Source organism: Siphateles boraxobius, unplaced genomic scaffold (genome assembly GCF_051911475.1).
Source record: "Siphateles boraxobius isolate OS27281-9 unplaced genomic scaffold, OSU_SipBor_1 13, whole genome shotgun sequence".
NCBI classification, from domain to species: domain Eukaryota; kingdom Metazoa; phylum Chordata; class Actinopteri; order Cypriniformes; family Leuciscidae; genus Siphateles; species Siphateles boraxobius.
Window position 1 is genome coordinate 8,987,919 of NW_027508733.1, and position 17,251 is coordinate 9,005,169.

The window sequence follows — 17,251 nt, forward strand, 5'->3', positions numbered from 1 at the left end:
CAGTGGCTACACAACCGAGTCCCGCGAAATGGGCATGGCACCATGGCACGATCCGAATGGCTATCACTCTCTGGCTTTTAGCCTGTGGTCAGACCTTGCTTTTCTACGGGCCAGAGTTTCCCTAGAACAAGTGTACAGGAATGTTGTCGTCTCAACAGATAACTCCACCACCGGCTGGGGTGCCGTGGTCAACTTGCATGGAGCCTCGGCCTCCTGGGCGGGACCTCGACTGCAGTGGCATATCAATTGCCTCGAGTTTCTATCAGTATTCCTTGCCCTCCATCGGTTTCTCCCATTGATGCGGGACGCGTATACTAATCCGGATGGACAACACATTGACCGTTGCGTACATCATTCGCCAAGGTGGTCTACGCTCCCGTTGCATGTCGTAACTCGCCCGCCATCTCCTCCTCTGGCTTTTGAGCTCAAATGTGCAGCTTACAGCACCTCACGCTCCCGGGAGAGTGGAGACTCCACCCCCAGGAAGGTCGCTTAGAGGCGCTTCGGACTTGCTCCGGTGGACCTGTTTGCCGCTCCGGACCATCCCAGTGCCAGTTGTTCTATTCCCTGACTGAGGTGACCCTTGGCATGGATGCACTGGCACACAGCTTACTCCGAGGCCTACACAAGTATGTGTTCCTCCCAGTGAGCCTATACTCGCACAGACCCTGTGCAAGGTTAGGGAGGACGAAGCTGGTTGCACCGTACTGGCCGACCCAGACCTGGTTTCCAGAACTCAAGCTCCTTGTGATAGCTCCTCTCTGGACAGGACCCAGAGTTTTTTAGTGACCTACCCTCAGTGGTAGTAGACACTATCACTTCAGCTAGAGACCCCTCTACGAGGCACGCTTATGCTTGGAAGTGGAACCTCTTCGTTGAATCAGGCTTTTCTCACCAGGAGGACCCTGAAAATGTCCAATCAGAGTCATTCTTTCCTTTCTGCAAGAAGGTTGGAATGAAGGCTGTCTCCCTCCACCCTGAAAGTGTATGTTGCTGCTATCGCCGCACATCACAATGCAGTATAAGGTAAGTTGGTGGGAAAGCACAACCTGGTAATCAGCTTACTGAGAGGCACAAGGAGGTTGAACCCTCCTCAACCTCGCACCATCCCCTCTTGGGACCTCTCTCTGGTCTTACCGGCCCTGCAGAGAGCTCCCTTTGCAGTCATTTGTGATTCAGATCCTGTCTCTTCCTAGTGTTGTCCAATATTCTCACTGCATTGGACAAGTAGGAACAGTACTGATTGACTTCTCTGTGTAAGCCCTGTCCTTCTTCCTCCCCACAGGTGCGTTGGGATCAGCAGCTTACGCGAGGCACTGGAAGGCATAACTCGACGTAACTCATAGTTACTGACTAAATGAGAATGAACAAATGACCTATACGGTTGTATGGGTTAGAGGACTTGTTGGGAGAAACTGCATGTCAAACATCATATATGCATGTGGAGAAAACTATGTCAGCTTACATACAGTATAGATTCCAACTTGGCAAAACAGAGGTAGGAAGAGAGAAAAATATGGCGTTTCAATATCTTATTCACATGATTCCCACCATGGAATGTCAATAAGAGAAATTTGATCAGAGTATAATTCAATGCAATGTCATGTTTGTAGTACCAGTTTCACTCATGTTGGGGTGAAAAGATGATACTATGTGTAAAGAAATTACTTGATTCAAGCAGCTAGCTCATCCAGCCACTTAATCCACCAACCAAAACATTGCAATCCTTTCAATAATTACAACCCCCTATAAAACTTGGAGCATGATGAAAACTGTAATCTAGTGGGAAAACCATGGAGGACTGAAACTAGTTTTTCATGAACTGGCTGTTATTCGCAGCTTTGAAGAACTTATCTTAGGCCCCGTCCACACTACTGCGTTTTCGTTTAAAAACGGAGAATTAAAACGAAAACGATCTCCGTCCACACCAGCGTTTTAGCTGCGTATTAGAATTGATCTCCGTCTACATTAAAACGACTGAAAACTCGGATCACGTGACCATTCTCCAACACTGTGCATGCGCGTGCCGGTGTAAACAGGAAACGGATGGACTATTCCTCAGATTTGATGAGGAAGCAAGTAACGTTAGCTACCTCTGCAAAGATTAGAAAATGTCGAAGACCAGAGATTTCTTTTCATGGACCGCCGCTGCACACGGGAATTGTCATAGATCGCTCGAATAATAGTTTGCCTCCGGCGCATGTAGGCAGTTATAGCATTGTAAAATGCAGAATTTGCTTGCACAACAGCTGCTAACAAAGACATCAAAGTCAGTAACGCTTGTAATTCGTTATCCATGTTGCACTCACTAACATCAGCTACGTAGTCCAGGATGTTTTTGTTTGTTTTCTTCCGGTGACGGGACATGTGATGGGTGGCTGACGAATCAGGGAAGGATACGTCATGGGTGATGACACCCAATCATAGAGCCGAGCGTGACCTTCTACGTCATCGTTTCTAAACTCCTCCGTTTTGTCCCGTCTACACTAAAACGCCCTCCGGAGATTCAAAACGAAAAACGGAGCTGCAGCGTTTCTAAACTTCTCCGTTTTGGGTCTTCGTTTTTCCCGTTTTAGTGTGGACGGGAGGTGCAAACGTAGCAAAAGGTCTCCGTTTTTAAACGAAACGCAGTAGTGTGGACGGGGCCTTAGACATGATTAGCTATCTTAGCACATAGCTGGGCCTCTGATAAGACCGACCACTACAAATATGGAGACATAGAGGAAAGGTCACCTCTTAACATTTGTAAGAACACCAGCAGAACCTTAAATGCATTAAAACCTTAAACCTATTTTTTTTTCAAAGTGGCCAAAGCTCAGTATATTTATACTTTAATACATGTATGCAAAACATTGCAAAATATAAGTAATATAAATGTTAGTAGTTAACTACATGAAACAAGCTGACTGTTGATTAACCATGCTCACCATTAAACGACCAACACTGCCCTAAAATTTAATAAAATATAAAATATTATAAAGACACTTAATAATTAATCGTATTAGATGATAATTGCATTCAACAGATTACACCTTCAATAAAACATTTGCAATTGTTTTGAAAAATTGTTTTTTTTTAATGCATGTTTGGACAGAGTTTTCCCTGCATTTGCACTGTTCTGACCAGCAGAGGTCACCAGCGTGCGGCGATTCAAAACTGAATCATTTTCCGAAGCAAAATGAAAAGTTTCGTTCTCTTACGAGAGGTTCTCTCGTATTGCGTAAGTTTAGCTTACGCTACGGGAAAGATTCATCTTCTCGAGATACTGAAGCCAAAAAATTATCCTTAATTTTGTATAACTTGTCAACGCAGTGCAGCAGCTAGCAGACCTAGAGCAGGCCATCTCGCGTGCTCATTGGCTGCCCTGCGGGCAACTGCTGCAGCCTACCAGTGCGCCCGGCGTGACGTCACGCCCAATGAAGGGCGCCCGCGCCTTTATAGCGTCACAGCCCACCAGATAGGCGTGGCTTAGCGTATAAAATAGGGGCTGTAGGCTGAATTCTCTGATTTTTCGACTCTTCAGCGAGCTCTTCGCATCGCTGGATTTGAGAGAAGCCACCGCCGCTGTCGAACAGCGAACAGCCAGCTTAGGACAGCGCTGAGGAAGCCGGCCGTCTTCACCACCTTCAGCCATCCGTGCGAGCTACGCTATCCGGCGACGTATCCTTTTTTGCAAATCATTCTAAAAGAGCAGCGAGCGTCTTTTTAAAGATGCCTCGCACTTCCTGCGGCTCGTGTAAAGCCCCGCTCAGCGCCGGAGACCGCCACCTGATCTGCGCTCTCTGCCTGGGCCTGGAACACGCAGAGCTCGCCCTCGCGTCCGGGGGCTGCGAGCTCTGTGAGGAGCTTCCGCTGTCGACCCTGCGGGCTCGACTCGAAGCGTTCAACACCACAGCAGTCACTCCGCCTCCTGTGGGACCGCGCAGAAAGAAGCGCCGTTCCCTGAGACAGCCGGAACCTGTGGCCACAGCGACGCGCTCGCCGGAGAACCTCCCTCGAGCCTCGCTCTCGCCTTCCCCACCTCTCCTCACTGACGCGCAGCTGCCGCTTGCGAGCCTCACTGCCGTCACTTCGGAGGATGAGTCCGTGGGACACGCCACAAAAGACTGCTGCTCTATCCTGGCATCAGACAGCGAGGAATGGTCGCTTCACTCCGCCTCCTCGTCAATCCAGGAATCCGCCCGTACCCGCGCTGGAGCTGACGCGGAACTTATGCGCCTGCTGACGCAAGCTGTCGACCGTCTCGGGCTCGAGTGGTCACTGCCGAAGGAACCCGCGCCGAACAGGCTCGACGGCTGCTTCCTTCAAAGTCGCCGCCGCGCAGTTTCAGAAACCAGGCCCGCTCCATTCCTGCCGGAACTTCATGCGGAGCTGACGAAGTCGTGGAATTCGCCTTTTTCGGCTAGACTTCAGTCACAGGCCTCCGCGTCGCTCTCCCGAGTGGACGGCGCCGCCGAGAAAGGGTACACAGCGATTCCCCCTGTGGAAGAGGCGGTCGCAGCGCACCTTTGCCCGCCCTCCGCGAGATGGCGGTCACGGTCAGCCCTCCCGTCTAAAGCCTGCAGAGCCACTTCCGCCTTGGTCGGCCGCGCTTATGCCGCCTCCGGCCAGGCCGCGTCTGCTCTACACTCGATGGCTGTGCTTCAGATCCTGCAAGCCGACCTCCTCCGTGAATGGGATGAGAAGGGCCGGGACCCAGCTGCGGTTACGGATTTGAGAAGCGCGACGGATCTTTCTCTCCGCGCCACCAAAGCTGCAGCCCAGGCCATCGGACGAGCCATGGCCGCGTTAACCGTGACGGAGAGGCACCTCTGGTTAACGCTCGCGGATATGAGGGAAACTGAGCGAGCCACCTTTCTGAACGCGCCGCTTTCCCCCACTGGACTCTTCGGCCCAGCGGTGAACGGGATTGTTGACCGCTTCTCTATGGTGCAAAAGACCACGCAGGCCATGAACCTCTTCCTGCCGCGACGCTCGAGTTCCGCCACAGGCCGCTCTCGCGAGAGACAAAGCCAGCCTCCTGTGCGAACCAGCACCCAGCGTCCAGCACAGCCTCAGCATCAGCCTTCGCAGCGACGTCAGGGCGGCCGCCCTAGATCGCGCTCAGACAGCCGTCGCAGACCGCCGCCCCCCAGAGGGCCTCGGCAAAGGCTCACGCTGAAGTCTGAGCACGCGAAGCCCTCCTAACAGCGGGAGAGAAAAGACGCGCGTGTCCCGCTGCGGCCGGACCGCCGTCAAAGTTCATTTCCCTGTCAGTCCCCTTCGAACAGGCTACTGCAGTGGTTCAACTAGCAGCCAACGAGCCGGTTTATTCACCCTCTCGCCTGCACACAAACGCCGTTTTCACGGCGACCCAGAGAAATCTCAAAAAGAGTATAATGTCTGGTCCGGCTCACGCCGTCAGTGTTTTAAGTGTAGTGAATGTGCCCACGCCCCAGTGTTCACCCCTACACATAAGCACTCAAAATCCCGTGTCACTCACAGAGCACACTCTCATAAAGCGCAGAAAAGCCGCTCGAGTGTTGAATGTAAGAAATGTGTCCACAGGTCTGTGCCCACTATCTGCCCGCTCTGTTACACGATCAAAAAAGCTTATGAACGTAAGTCACGTGCCCGCCAGAGAGCGCTCACGCTTGCTAACACAAACCTTCCCCCGGGTCCCGCCTGTGCGTTTAAGTGTTATCACGAAACACAGGGCGTTAATAAAACGCTCCCAATCTACTATGATCGGGGCGTCAGATACAGTTGTAAGTCTCGTGCCCGCGTGCGCGCGCTCACGCTTACAGAGAGCTCTCCCGCCCAGAGCGCTGCTCGCGCGTCAAAGTGTGGCAAAAGTATGTTCCCCATCCCTTATGATCGGGACATCTCACATAAGTCAGCCGGTCTCGGCTGTCAGCGAGCGGCCATTGCCCAGAACCGAGAGCGCGGCTCCGGTTCAGTTTCACAAGCCCGCAAATGGCGGCGGTCTGAACCCGGAGGCCATTCGCCCCCTGGCGGCTCACATAGCTGCGTGGGAAACTATCCCAGGGATTTCAGAATGGGTGTTGAGCACAATAAAGCAGGGCTATGCACTTCAATTCGTTCGCCGTCCTCCGCGCTTTCAAGCCCGGACCGCGACGATAGTGAATGCGGAAGTAGCACACCTACTTCACGCAGAAATAGCAAAGCTGCTGTGCAAAGGGGCTATAGAAAAGGTGCCGCCTTCTCTGAGCGAGTCAGGCTTTTACAGCCGATATTTTCTCGTACCCAAGAAGGACGGAGCCTTCAGACCTATCCTAGATCTGAGATATTTGAACAAAGTGCTTGTAAAAAGACCGTTCAAAATGCTTACGACCAGAAAAATCCTCGCGCACGTTCGCCCGAGGGACTGGTTTATTTCTCTAGATCTGAAGGATGCCTATTTTCAGATTCAGATAGTACCCCGTCACAGGCAATTTTTGAGATTCGCCTTCGACGGTCAGGCATATCAATACACCGTCCTGCCGTTCGGCCTGTCCCTAGCACCCCGTACATTTACAAAGTGCATGGACGCGGCGCTCGCCCCCCTGAGAAGTCAGGGGCTGCGCATAATGAACTATCTGGACGATTGACTGATATTGGCACAGTCAGAGACAGAACTACTATCTCACAGAACAGTGCTTCTCAGTCATCTGGAAAGCTTGGGTCTCACGGTCAACTGGACCAAGAGCTCATTACTGCCCAGCCAGTCAATTTCCTTTTTAGGAATAGAACTGGACTCGGTGACCATGACGGCTCGTTTATCGACACAGCGCGCGCGCCGTGTTCGCCACCTAGCCGCATCTTTCCAGAAGGGCAGCTTTCTCCCTTTGAAAACATTTCAAAGGATCTTGGGCTGTATGGCATCAGCTGCAGCGGTGCTCCAGCTGGGCCTACTGCGCATGCGCCCGCTCCAACGCTGGTTGAACGCTCGCGCGCCTCGCCGAGCCTGGGTGTCTGGCGGCCAGAAAATCAGAGTGACTCAGACCTGCATAACAGCTCTGCAGCCCTGGTTAGTGGCCGATTGGTACCAGCATGGAGTAATGATGGGAACCATCTCTTATCGGAAGGTCATCTCGACAGACGCGTCCAACTCGGGTTGGGGCGCGCTGTTCGAGGGCAGACCGGCCTTTGGCCAGTGGTCAGACCAGGAGAAGGGTTTTCACATAAACTGTCTGGAAATGATAGCGGTCGAGAACGCGCTGAAGTGCTTCCTCCCGTTTGTACAGGACCAGCATGTTCTTGTCCGCTCGGACAACACATCTGTGGTATCCTATGTAAACCGTCAGGGCGGTGTCAGATCCAGAAATCTCTGCAATCTGACGGAACGCCTCCTTATTTGGTCACAGACGAACCTGCGCTCGCTGAGGGCGGCGCATGTGCCTGGCCATTTGAACGACGGCCCAGACAGACTGTCCAGGGACAATGTTCCCCCAGGGGAATGGTCCCTGCACCCCCAAACGGTCCAGAAACTGTGGCGCCTATTCGGCAGAGCGGAAGTCGACCTGTTTGCGTCAAAAGACAACGCTCAATGCCCGATGTTCTTCTCGAAGGACGAGGACGCGCTGGCCCAGGTTTGGCCCAGCCTCCCGCTATATGCTTTCTCTCCGGTCTCTCTGTTGCCACAGGTGATCAAGAGGATCAGGGAAACGCGCCACTCGGTGCTCCTCATAGCCCCGCGTTGGGAGAATCAGACTTGGTTCCCGGAACTGGCACGGCTGTCACATACAGCTCCGTGGCCGATTCCGGTGAGGGCAGATCTCCTCTCTCAAGCTCATGGCACGATCTGGCATCCCCATCCAGAGCGCTGGTCTCTGCATGCATGGTTGATCAACGGGTACTCGTTGCCCTGCCAGAAGGAGTGATGAACACGATCACGCAGTCTAGAGCCCCTTCCACGAGAAGGCTCTACGCGTCTAAATGGTCGGTGTTCTCTGGATGGTGCACCGACAGAGGTCTGGACCCGCGGACATGCGGGGTGGCGCATCTGCTCACTTTCCTACAAGAGCTGTTGGATAAGGGAAGATCCCCATCCACGCTCAAAGTTTACGTGGCGGCCGTAGCAGCATTCGCGGAATCGACGCACGGCCAGTCACTGGGAAGACATGAGTTGGTCATCCGCTTCCTTAGAGGAGCTAGAAGGATGAATCCGCCGCGCCCCCCGTCGGTTCCCATGTGGGATCTTTCACTGGTCCTCGAGGCCCTGAAAGCTTTTCCATTTGAACCACTAGACTCCGTGGAGTTGAAATATCTATCACTAAAAGCCGTTTTTCTGACTGCACTGTCGTCAGTAAAACGTGTAGGGGATCTGCACGCGCTGACTGTCAGCACGTCGTGTCTTGAGTTCGGACCAAATGACTCTAAAGTCATCCTCAGACCTAGACATGGTTATGTCCCTAAAGTGATGGGCACTCCATTCAGAGCGCAAGTTATTTCGCTGTCAGCTCTGCCAGCATCTGACAGCGAAAGTGATGTGAATCTCCTCTGCCCTGTCAGAGCGCTGAGGGTTTACATTACGCGCTCCGCCTCCTTCAGGCGTTCGGAACAGCTTTTCGTTTCGTTTGGTGGGCGCGCCAAGGGGCTTGCCTCCTCGAAACAGAGCCTGTCCAGATGGATAGTGGACGCTATAGCGGCAGCTTACGCGTCAAAAGGCCTGCAATGCCCTCTGGGCATCAGGGCTCATTCCACGAGAGGTGTGGCCTCGTCGTGGGCATGGTCCAGTGGAATTTCTATCCATGACATATGTGTAGCGGCGGGCTGGAGCTCCCCGTCTACCTTTGTCAGGTTTTATAACCTAGAAGTTCCTGCCTTGCAGGCTAAACTGTTATCAGTCTGAAAAGAGGTGTATTCTGCCCAGATCTCCTGCTCAGATCACGTTCATGACTCAGCTCTCCTGGTTGAGCTGCACTAAGTAGGGTATGTGCCATATGACTATACAGACCGGCGCGCTGCTCTGTATTCCCTATGTGTGCTTATGTACAAGTGATGGCCCGCGTGGCTGGCCACCTTATTTTTTCCACTTATGGGGTTCCCCTTAAGCTCGGGGTCTCATGTGGATGCTTGGCGCGCACGGCGTTGACAAAGTGTTCCCGTAGCGTAAGCTAAACTTACGCAATACGAGAGAACCTCTCGTAAGAGAACGATACTCGGTTACTAACGTAACCTCGGTTCTCTCTAGAGAGGGAACGAGTATTGCGTAACCGGCCGTGCTCACGCCACGAGCGACTTCGCTTCAGTCGTCGAAAAACCAGAGAATTCAGCCTACAGCCCCTATTTTATACGCTAAGCCACGCCTATCTGGTGGGCTGTGACGCTATAAAGGCGCGGGCGCCCTTCATTGGGTGTGACGTCACGCCGGGCGCACTGGTAGGCTGCAGCAGTTGCCCGCAGGGCAGCCAATGAGCACGCGAGATGGCCTGCTCTAGGTCTGCTAGCTGCTGCACTGCGTTGACAAGTTATACAAAATTAAGGATAATTTTTTGGCTTCAGTATCTCGAGAAGATGAATCTTTCCCGTAGCGTAAGCTAAACTTACGCAATACTCGTTCCCTCTCTAGAGAGAACCGAGGTTACGTTAGTAACCGAGTATCGTTTCTCCCATCATATAGCAACAGATGGCAAGCTGTCTGGGGCAGGACATAATGAGTCCACGGGGAGAAGAGAAACCTCCTAGTTTCTGCTTGCTGTGCTTCTTTGGCTGCTTTTATTGCTGGGCTTCTTCCTGCTGAAGCCAATGGATGGAGTAGGCTTTTGATTCATAACCAGAAAGTCTGCTAGAGCAGCAGCACAGAGGAAAACAGAATAGAGAGAGAGAACACAGTGGTGTCATGCCCATTCAAAGTGAGGGGGCACGTGCCCCCTCAGATTTTTCCTCCCTGATAATTTTTTTGTCACAACTTTATTACTATTATGGGGGTATATCGATATAAAATATATATATATATATATTTTTAAATGTGATATGGAATTAGACCATATTGCATATATCGATATAGTTCAAATTTGCGCTATGATCCTTGCTCCAAACAAGCTGACTGCTTTTGTAGAAATATGTATATCGTGCATTCTATCAGTTGCAGTTCTGGCCCCTTTGTCTCAACAGCATTTGTGTACAACGCGACAAATACTCACATCAAATGTTAACGCAGAGGAACGAGACACATCAGTTCAGTGAGTTCACAAAAGTTAATTATTTGCATGTGCTTTAAAGCCTTGCCGGTTAAACATGTCATTCACTGCAGATGCGCTGTTCTAACATGCGCTTTATTGAGCGAAAACACCCTACGCGCACATGCACTAAAAAAGCCTGTCTAACAGCGCCTGGTTACTAAGTTATCTTTCGAGTCTTATTTCGCTAATACTTTCAAATACACACAAGGTTACACACAAATACATAAGGAAAGTTGATCTCTTTGTCAAATGCGTGTATATTAGACGCGTCGCGTACAGGTCTTAAAGAGACAGTAGCCCTAATAATAAACATGCAGCCCCTTGACCTTAAAGGGATCGTTCACCCAAAAATAAAAATTCTGTCATTATTTATTCACTGTAATATTGTTCCAAACCTATATTAATTTATTTCTTGTGCTGAACACAAAAAAAGATATTTTGAAGAATGTGGGTAACCAGACAGTTGCTGGTCCCCATTGACTTCTATAGCAAAAAATATACTATGGAAATCACTGGGGTACATCAACTGTTTGGTTAACCACATTCTTCCAAATAACTTCAACAGAAGAAAGAAACTTATTCAGGTTTAAAACAACTTGAGAGAGTAAATGATGAAAATTAAAACTATCTATTTACTATCTATTGGGAGAAATAATGTTAATAAAACATTTATTAATTAATGTTAATAAAACAAAATCGGTATATTTTCCTGCTTTTTTGTCCTTAGCCAATCACATGCCTGATTCTTCTGGATGTGTAATAAATCGGTCAGCATCAGCCTGCCCCTTTTTCCTAATATGGTGTCTGTGTATATCAAATCAGCGCTCTAGAATCTTTGCTGTGTATGTTCAAGCAACTCACTCGTCTCGCACATTGAGCTGGCAATGTTTTTTGAAGTGGTAAGTGGGCAAAGCAACAAATCGGCATTGAATTAGTTATCGGATGATATTAAAAGGTAGTGGGATTATTTGTGGTTGACCTGGAAATTTTAACTTGATCAAAAAGCTATGGATTTGATGTTAGCTGCGAATTCAGAGCATTAACTTAAGTTGTGTCAGTGTAACGTTATCGATAGCTAGCCTAATCTAACCGTCGGAAAACTATTGCCTCAGATTGTGCCCCCCCAGAATTTTGGCTTGCATGACGCCCCGAGAGAACAGACAGTAAAACAAGCTCATCTGCCCATCTACTAGACGTAACAACAACCATAATAAAGTTGCTAGTGAAAGTAGCATCAGTGTTGAAATAATTAGCGCAATGATTCAATATTATCTTTTATTATATATTAGCCTATATATCAATATTATCAAAAAAAATATTTTAGAGACATACAGACTCCAGCCATTCCAGCCATTATGAATGAATCATATGTTTTACATAATATTTATCACATAAACATGCAAAGATTTTTTAATTTCCTTGTTTCAGAAAATAAAAACATCATCTATTGAGGCTACGTACATAATTTACAGTGAGCACCAGACAAAAAGACAAATCCAAAATTAGGAACAAGGGGACAAGAATGCTGCCAAAAGAAATAACCAAGAAAACCAGTCTAAAACTAAAGGCTATAAAATGAACAGAGTATTTAAATGAAGGTAACAGTGATAATAGTCTACAAGACAAACACAAAATACAATATATATATATAGCGCAATATATATATATATATATATATATATACTTTTTTTTAAAAATCACATTTGTCAATCTTAACACAATTGAACTGAAAGAGACACGAGATGGAAAAAGACTAAATGAAAAAGACAAATTAATCAGCACCTCATGTTTGTCACGTTTCACAATTTCAGGTATAGGAAAACTGAACGTTACGCATTTCAACGAAGAAGTCTATATTTCTATAGACTTACTATAATTTACTTACATTCTTTTATCAAGTATACACACATTTGTGTGTTACTATTGCTGTAACACTCCTGACAAACGTCACATCAAGTAGGCCTATGTTTCAGGTTTAATGCCAGTGTAACAACTTTCAACATTCGGTATCAAATATGTGTTAAATTACAAGCATTTATCAAAATAAATACATTTAGCAAAGTGTTTTACAAACTTTTAAATATATCAATGAATTTCAAAGCTTATTACGGCTGGTTTAGGTTTCAGTGCAGCTGCTGGAGAGTGTTTTCTGATGAAGGTAGATAAGTAAGGGTTAATCTTAGTGTTTAAACCATAAATATTAGCAACATAATTATGCCAGTCTTTTCCAGGAACAGCAACAATACCAGTAAAACCACCTACAGTATCAGTAGTGGAAAGTGTCCTTGTGTTGAGGAGCTCTTGGTCATAATGCATTGATGTAATTGTAAATAAACAAATAGCCCTTCCTCCACTCACTCATTTACACCAGCTCACAGTTTCTCTTTCCCAACTTACTGAGGTAAACGCTGCACAATGATATCACTCTTTACAACGTCGGACACATAACATTAATTATTATGATTAGCCTTTTGCTTGATGTTGTCAAACAGGTAATAATGTGTTGCTAATGATCCACGAATCATGTTCCCGTTCGCCATCTCAGAGTCAGACCGCTGCCTTAGTATGCGTACACTTTGAACAACTCAGAACGTCAGTGAAGAAAGGCATATAGTTCATCATAACATCATAATATACATCATAAACACTTGCTATATTGGGAAATCTATAAGATTTTTCCTATATCAACATAAAAAGTCCGCTGTTAATGATATGCTAAAGCCCACTGGAGCATTGATCTGATTGGTTACATGGTAGTTTGTAACATCAGAAACACCAGTGATTTCAAACCGTGTTTTTGAGACTGTCTTTGGTTCACTGCAGTTTTAAAGGAGAAAATCCTCAGCAATGGTGTTGACATGAATTTACATGTTTTTGCATAAAGCATATAAAAAAAATAAAATAAAAAAAAACCACAGACATATAAACAACATTAAAAGCTGGATTTTCAACACAAAGGGACTTTAAATCATTAAAAAAATTATAATAATTTTAACTAATCAGTTTTGGATGTGATATTTAAATTAGTGTGTAACAGGTGAAATTTGACTGGTATTGGTATCGACTGCTGAAATAATGGAATCGTGACACAATTACTCCGTGAGCGACGAGAGTTTCAGCTTATCCTCTTCACTTTACTAGTAGGAAGTTTATGAACTCTTTACTAGTGGAGTTGTGGAATCTTTGACAGCTAACATTGCAAGGATGATTGTTTCTAAACTAGAACTGATTTTGGAGAAAATTCAGGATATTTCAAAAGAAGTGCAGCGTAGGCTACTAATATCTGAGTGAAAGTAGTGGAGCAAAGAATCAGTTCTTGAAAATGCATTTCCTGGGACTGAGAGTCGAGCTATGCAGATTGAAAAGACGATCGATTCCCAAACCGAATGATTAGATGATCAGGAAACAGGCCGACGTCGTAATTTGAGGATCATCGTCCTTCTAGAGAACACAGAGGGTCCGGTTGTGGTTAAGGTATAAATTAGGAACTTTACTCATTTCCTAATTTTCTTCAGTGTCCCTTTCAATGAAAGTATTACAATTGTGCATTATGTTGCACTGTTTTATTGGCAGCCTCAGCCTGAATCTGAAGTATTTGTCCTCCTCCTCCTCAAAGGAATGTCACTGGGATCACATGGTGGGCTATAAATTGTTATCACCCCCCTCCTGTAAGAAAACAGATTCACAGAATGTTAAAGTGATGAGGTGGATTGATGTTTCAGATACACAACAAACACAAACATACTACAGACTGAATTTTGTTTTTTCCTGTTGTTTGTACAGAGGTTTAAATTTCCTAAATATAATTGTGTCAAAACACTGTCATAAGATGCATAACATCTTTTGTACTACAGTAATATAAAGCTGGAGTATTATGATTTCAATGTCATATGAATATCAAAATGCTTAAACTGTTGTATTGGTGTTTTATAATAAGTCTCTGAAAAAGTGCATTTTGTTTATTTGCGAGTTATTAGTGTGTTTGATTGTTTTGGTGTTTCACTGGTGAATATCTGCTTCTGAACTGTTAAAAAAAGATACATTTTCAGTGTACATTTATGCTACCTACAGAATTATAATAATATAAAAATATATTTATACCACTGTTCTTTTAAAGGCATTATTGTACAGTCAATCTCATATCTTGTTAAATCAGCTGTATGTAACTTACGTTCTGTGGTACTGGTGCATGGCTCCTGCGGCGACGGTAGTAAATCACACCAGCAGTTACAACTGCAAACACCAGCAGAACAACAACAACTATTCCTGCTACAGCTCCTGAAGACCGACCTGAACCTGGAACATCTATAGAGAAACAGTCATTGTTACTGGAGAGTGAATGATACTACATCCAGTATTTAACAAAACATCAATGATTTAACTGATAAATGGCACCATAGCAACAGCAGTTAAGATCAACAAGAAACACTGTTCACAGGAAAACTGCATTTTTCATGTTAATAACATAGTTAAAGTGTCACTGAGTCAAAACTCCCTTTTTTAACAGTCCACAACCCAACAGTTATGTGGTTTACTTAAAAATACTGAACTTTTTTTTTTTAAACTCATTGCATTGAAACTGCATTGAAAGATTGAATTATACACTCACCAATGACAGTAAGATTGAATCTCTTCACTCTAGTGATGCTGAAGCTGCTGTTGTTGATGATATTCTTCAGTTTATATTCTCCAGAGTCTGTGTTTCTGGTGTTTGTGATGGTCAGAGATCCAGTCTGATGATCCAGCTTCAGTCTGTCTCTGAATCTCTCTTTACACTGAACTTCTGTACAGATCTTACTCTGATCTCCAGAGATGTCAGCGATGAGAATGTCAATTAAATACCATGTCATCACATCATTTGGGTTTTTTATTACACCAGGATTTAAAGTAACAGAATCTCCCTCGTTCACTTCATCTTGTTCAGCAGCAGACACATCTGAAACACAAACCAACAGCTGCTGGAGGATCTTTTGCTGATGAAAACAACAACAACAATAACAACAACAACAACAACAACAACAACAACAACAACACCAAACACTCCACAACATGAAAGAACTGTGATCATCAGTGCGATTGCACAAGGTCTTTCTTGATTTTCGCTCTGAAATAGAAAGTTTGTGATTTTAAAACTCATTTTACATCCTTATTTGATATCAAATCCTCATTTAAACAGATAATAACTGAAGTTGGTCAGAGACGGCATGATTATACCTGACATCTCCATTTGAACTCAAATGAAGCTTCCTATGAACGCAAATATATTTATCATCATAGGTCTTTATAGTTATTGTTCTTGTGAGAACGTGCCTTTAGTTTTACATCAAACTAAGCTATTTAATGATGATAATTCTATAAACTGCACTTGTGAGTGTCTTAGAGTGTGTATGGGAAGTTTTAGCTCAAAATAGCCCACAGATGTTTTTATATAAATTGTCACTTTTTTTGGGTGAGCAAAAACGCACCATTTTGTGTGTCCCTTTAAATGCAAATGAGCTGCTGCTCCCGGCACAGAGGGCGGAGCTTCAACAGCTCTTGTGTGTTAGCAGACATGCTGAACATTCAATCACTTTTAGCCTTTTATGTTCAAACCGGAGTCAGAAAGATGGAGAGACTCAAGAAGAAGACGAATGGTTAGTTGATGAATTTAGGTAGCTTATGTATAGTTATCTTCTAGTCATTGATTAGAATATTCTGTCATGATAATCTATAAATCGCGTTCCCTGGGGCGGGGTTTATGTAAATATTGGGGTTGGTGAAGTCACTAAGCCGGGAGGAATGTCATGTAGTCCCTACCAGCCGTTTGTATAGTCCTTAAAAACGATTTCTTTAAAAGAAAATATCTCTCTTTGTTTCGAACTTTGAGCATTGTAACTTTGCAGATGTTGTTTATGCTCATGCAGCAACATTACACACTAGCTAAAGTTAGAAAAGTGAAATCATAATCAACCCCTTTAAACATATATAAACTGTATTTAAACATTCATTAAATGACTCACCAGTGACAGAAACACGGAAGATTTTGTCACTGCTGCTTTTGCTGCTGATGATCTTCAGTTCATAAAGTCCAGAGTCTGTGATGTTTGTGATGGTCAGAGATCCAGTCTGATGATCCAGCTTCAGTCTGTCTCTGAATCTCTCAGTGCCATTATTACACTGAACATCTGTACAGATATCCTTGAGATCTCCACTAATTTGAGCTATACGAGTGTCATTAAAATACCATTTAATAACTTCTTGTTGGTTTGTTTTAACACCAGTGTATAGAGTGACTGAATCTCCCTCCATCACTGACATGGACACTTCATCTGATCCAACACCAGAGGCACCTAAAGAACAAACACAAGCCATACAAACACAATAGTGCTGTGATTTTTTTTCTATGAAGATTTTGATTAAAGAAATATGCCTGAATAACTTTATGCCTGTATCTTCATAACCCTTAAGACCATGATTAGCTTGTGTGTTTAATTAGGGTTGGAAACTTTAGGGGCGGTTTACACAACACCGTTTTCAACTAAAAACAAAACTTTTTATGCGTTTTAGCCGTTCGTTTACAAGACAACTGCGTTTTGGGTGTCTGAAAACGCAAAGTTTTGAAAACAGTCTCCATGTAAACAGCAAACACGCTAATCTCTGAAGAAGATCCGTGTGAATGGGGATCGTTTTGACAATAGTGTCGTCTGTACGCGGAAAACTCAAAGGAAAAACTTCTCCATTTTAAGCATATCGTTGTTGTGTAGAAACGTACCCCTAGTGTTTTGAAAAAATGGTGGGTCAGCATTATTTTGTAGTGTTGGTTGGTTACATTTGATTCAATTTATGATTCATAGGTTCATAGATTCTTTTTTTTTTTCTTTTTTGCAAATTTAAAATGATTCACGTTTATTTCTAATGAAATTGTATTAAATACAAAAAACATGCAACATGTCTTGCACGAAAAATAAACTGATTGTTTATTGCACCAAACTTATTTGAGAGTAATTTTATGTACATTCCAATTCAAGTTATGTACAGTCCAAGACACATGATGTTTGTCTACATAATAGACCACAATACTAACTGAATTTACACAAAAGATCAAT

The 17,251-nt window shown here is 45.1% G+C and overlaps 1 protein-coding gene across 1 annotated transcript in view; it reads right to left on the bottom strand.

Annotated features, from left to right (window-relative positions):
• Positions 1-17,251, bottom strand: part of LOC143735269 (uncharacterized) — a 103,578-nt gene that overhangs the window by 84,314 nt on the left and 2,013 nt on the right. Inside the window, exons 2-5 of the mRNA XM_077225388.1 lie at positions 16,166-16,495; positions 14,776-15,102; positions 14,338-14,471; positions 11,884-13,832 (exon numbers count right to left, since the gene is read on the bottom strand). Of these exons, the coding sequence (XP_077081503.1) occupies positions 13,809-13,832; positions 14,338-14,471; positions 14,776-15,102; positions 16,166-16,495 (815 nt within the window). The 3' untranslated portion in view covers positions 11,884-13,808. The remainder of the gene's footprint in view (positions 1-11,883; positions 13,833-14,337; positions 14,472-14,775; positions 15,103-16,165; positions 16,496-17,251) is intronic.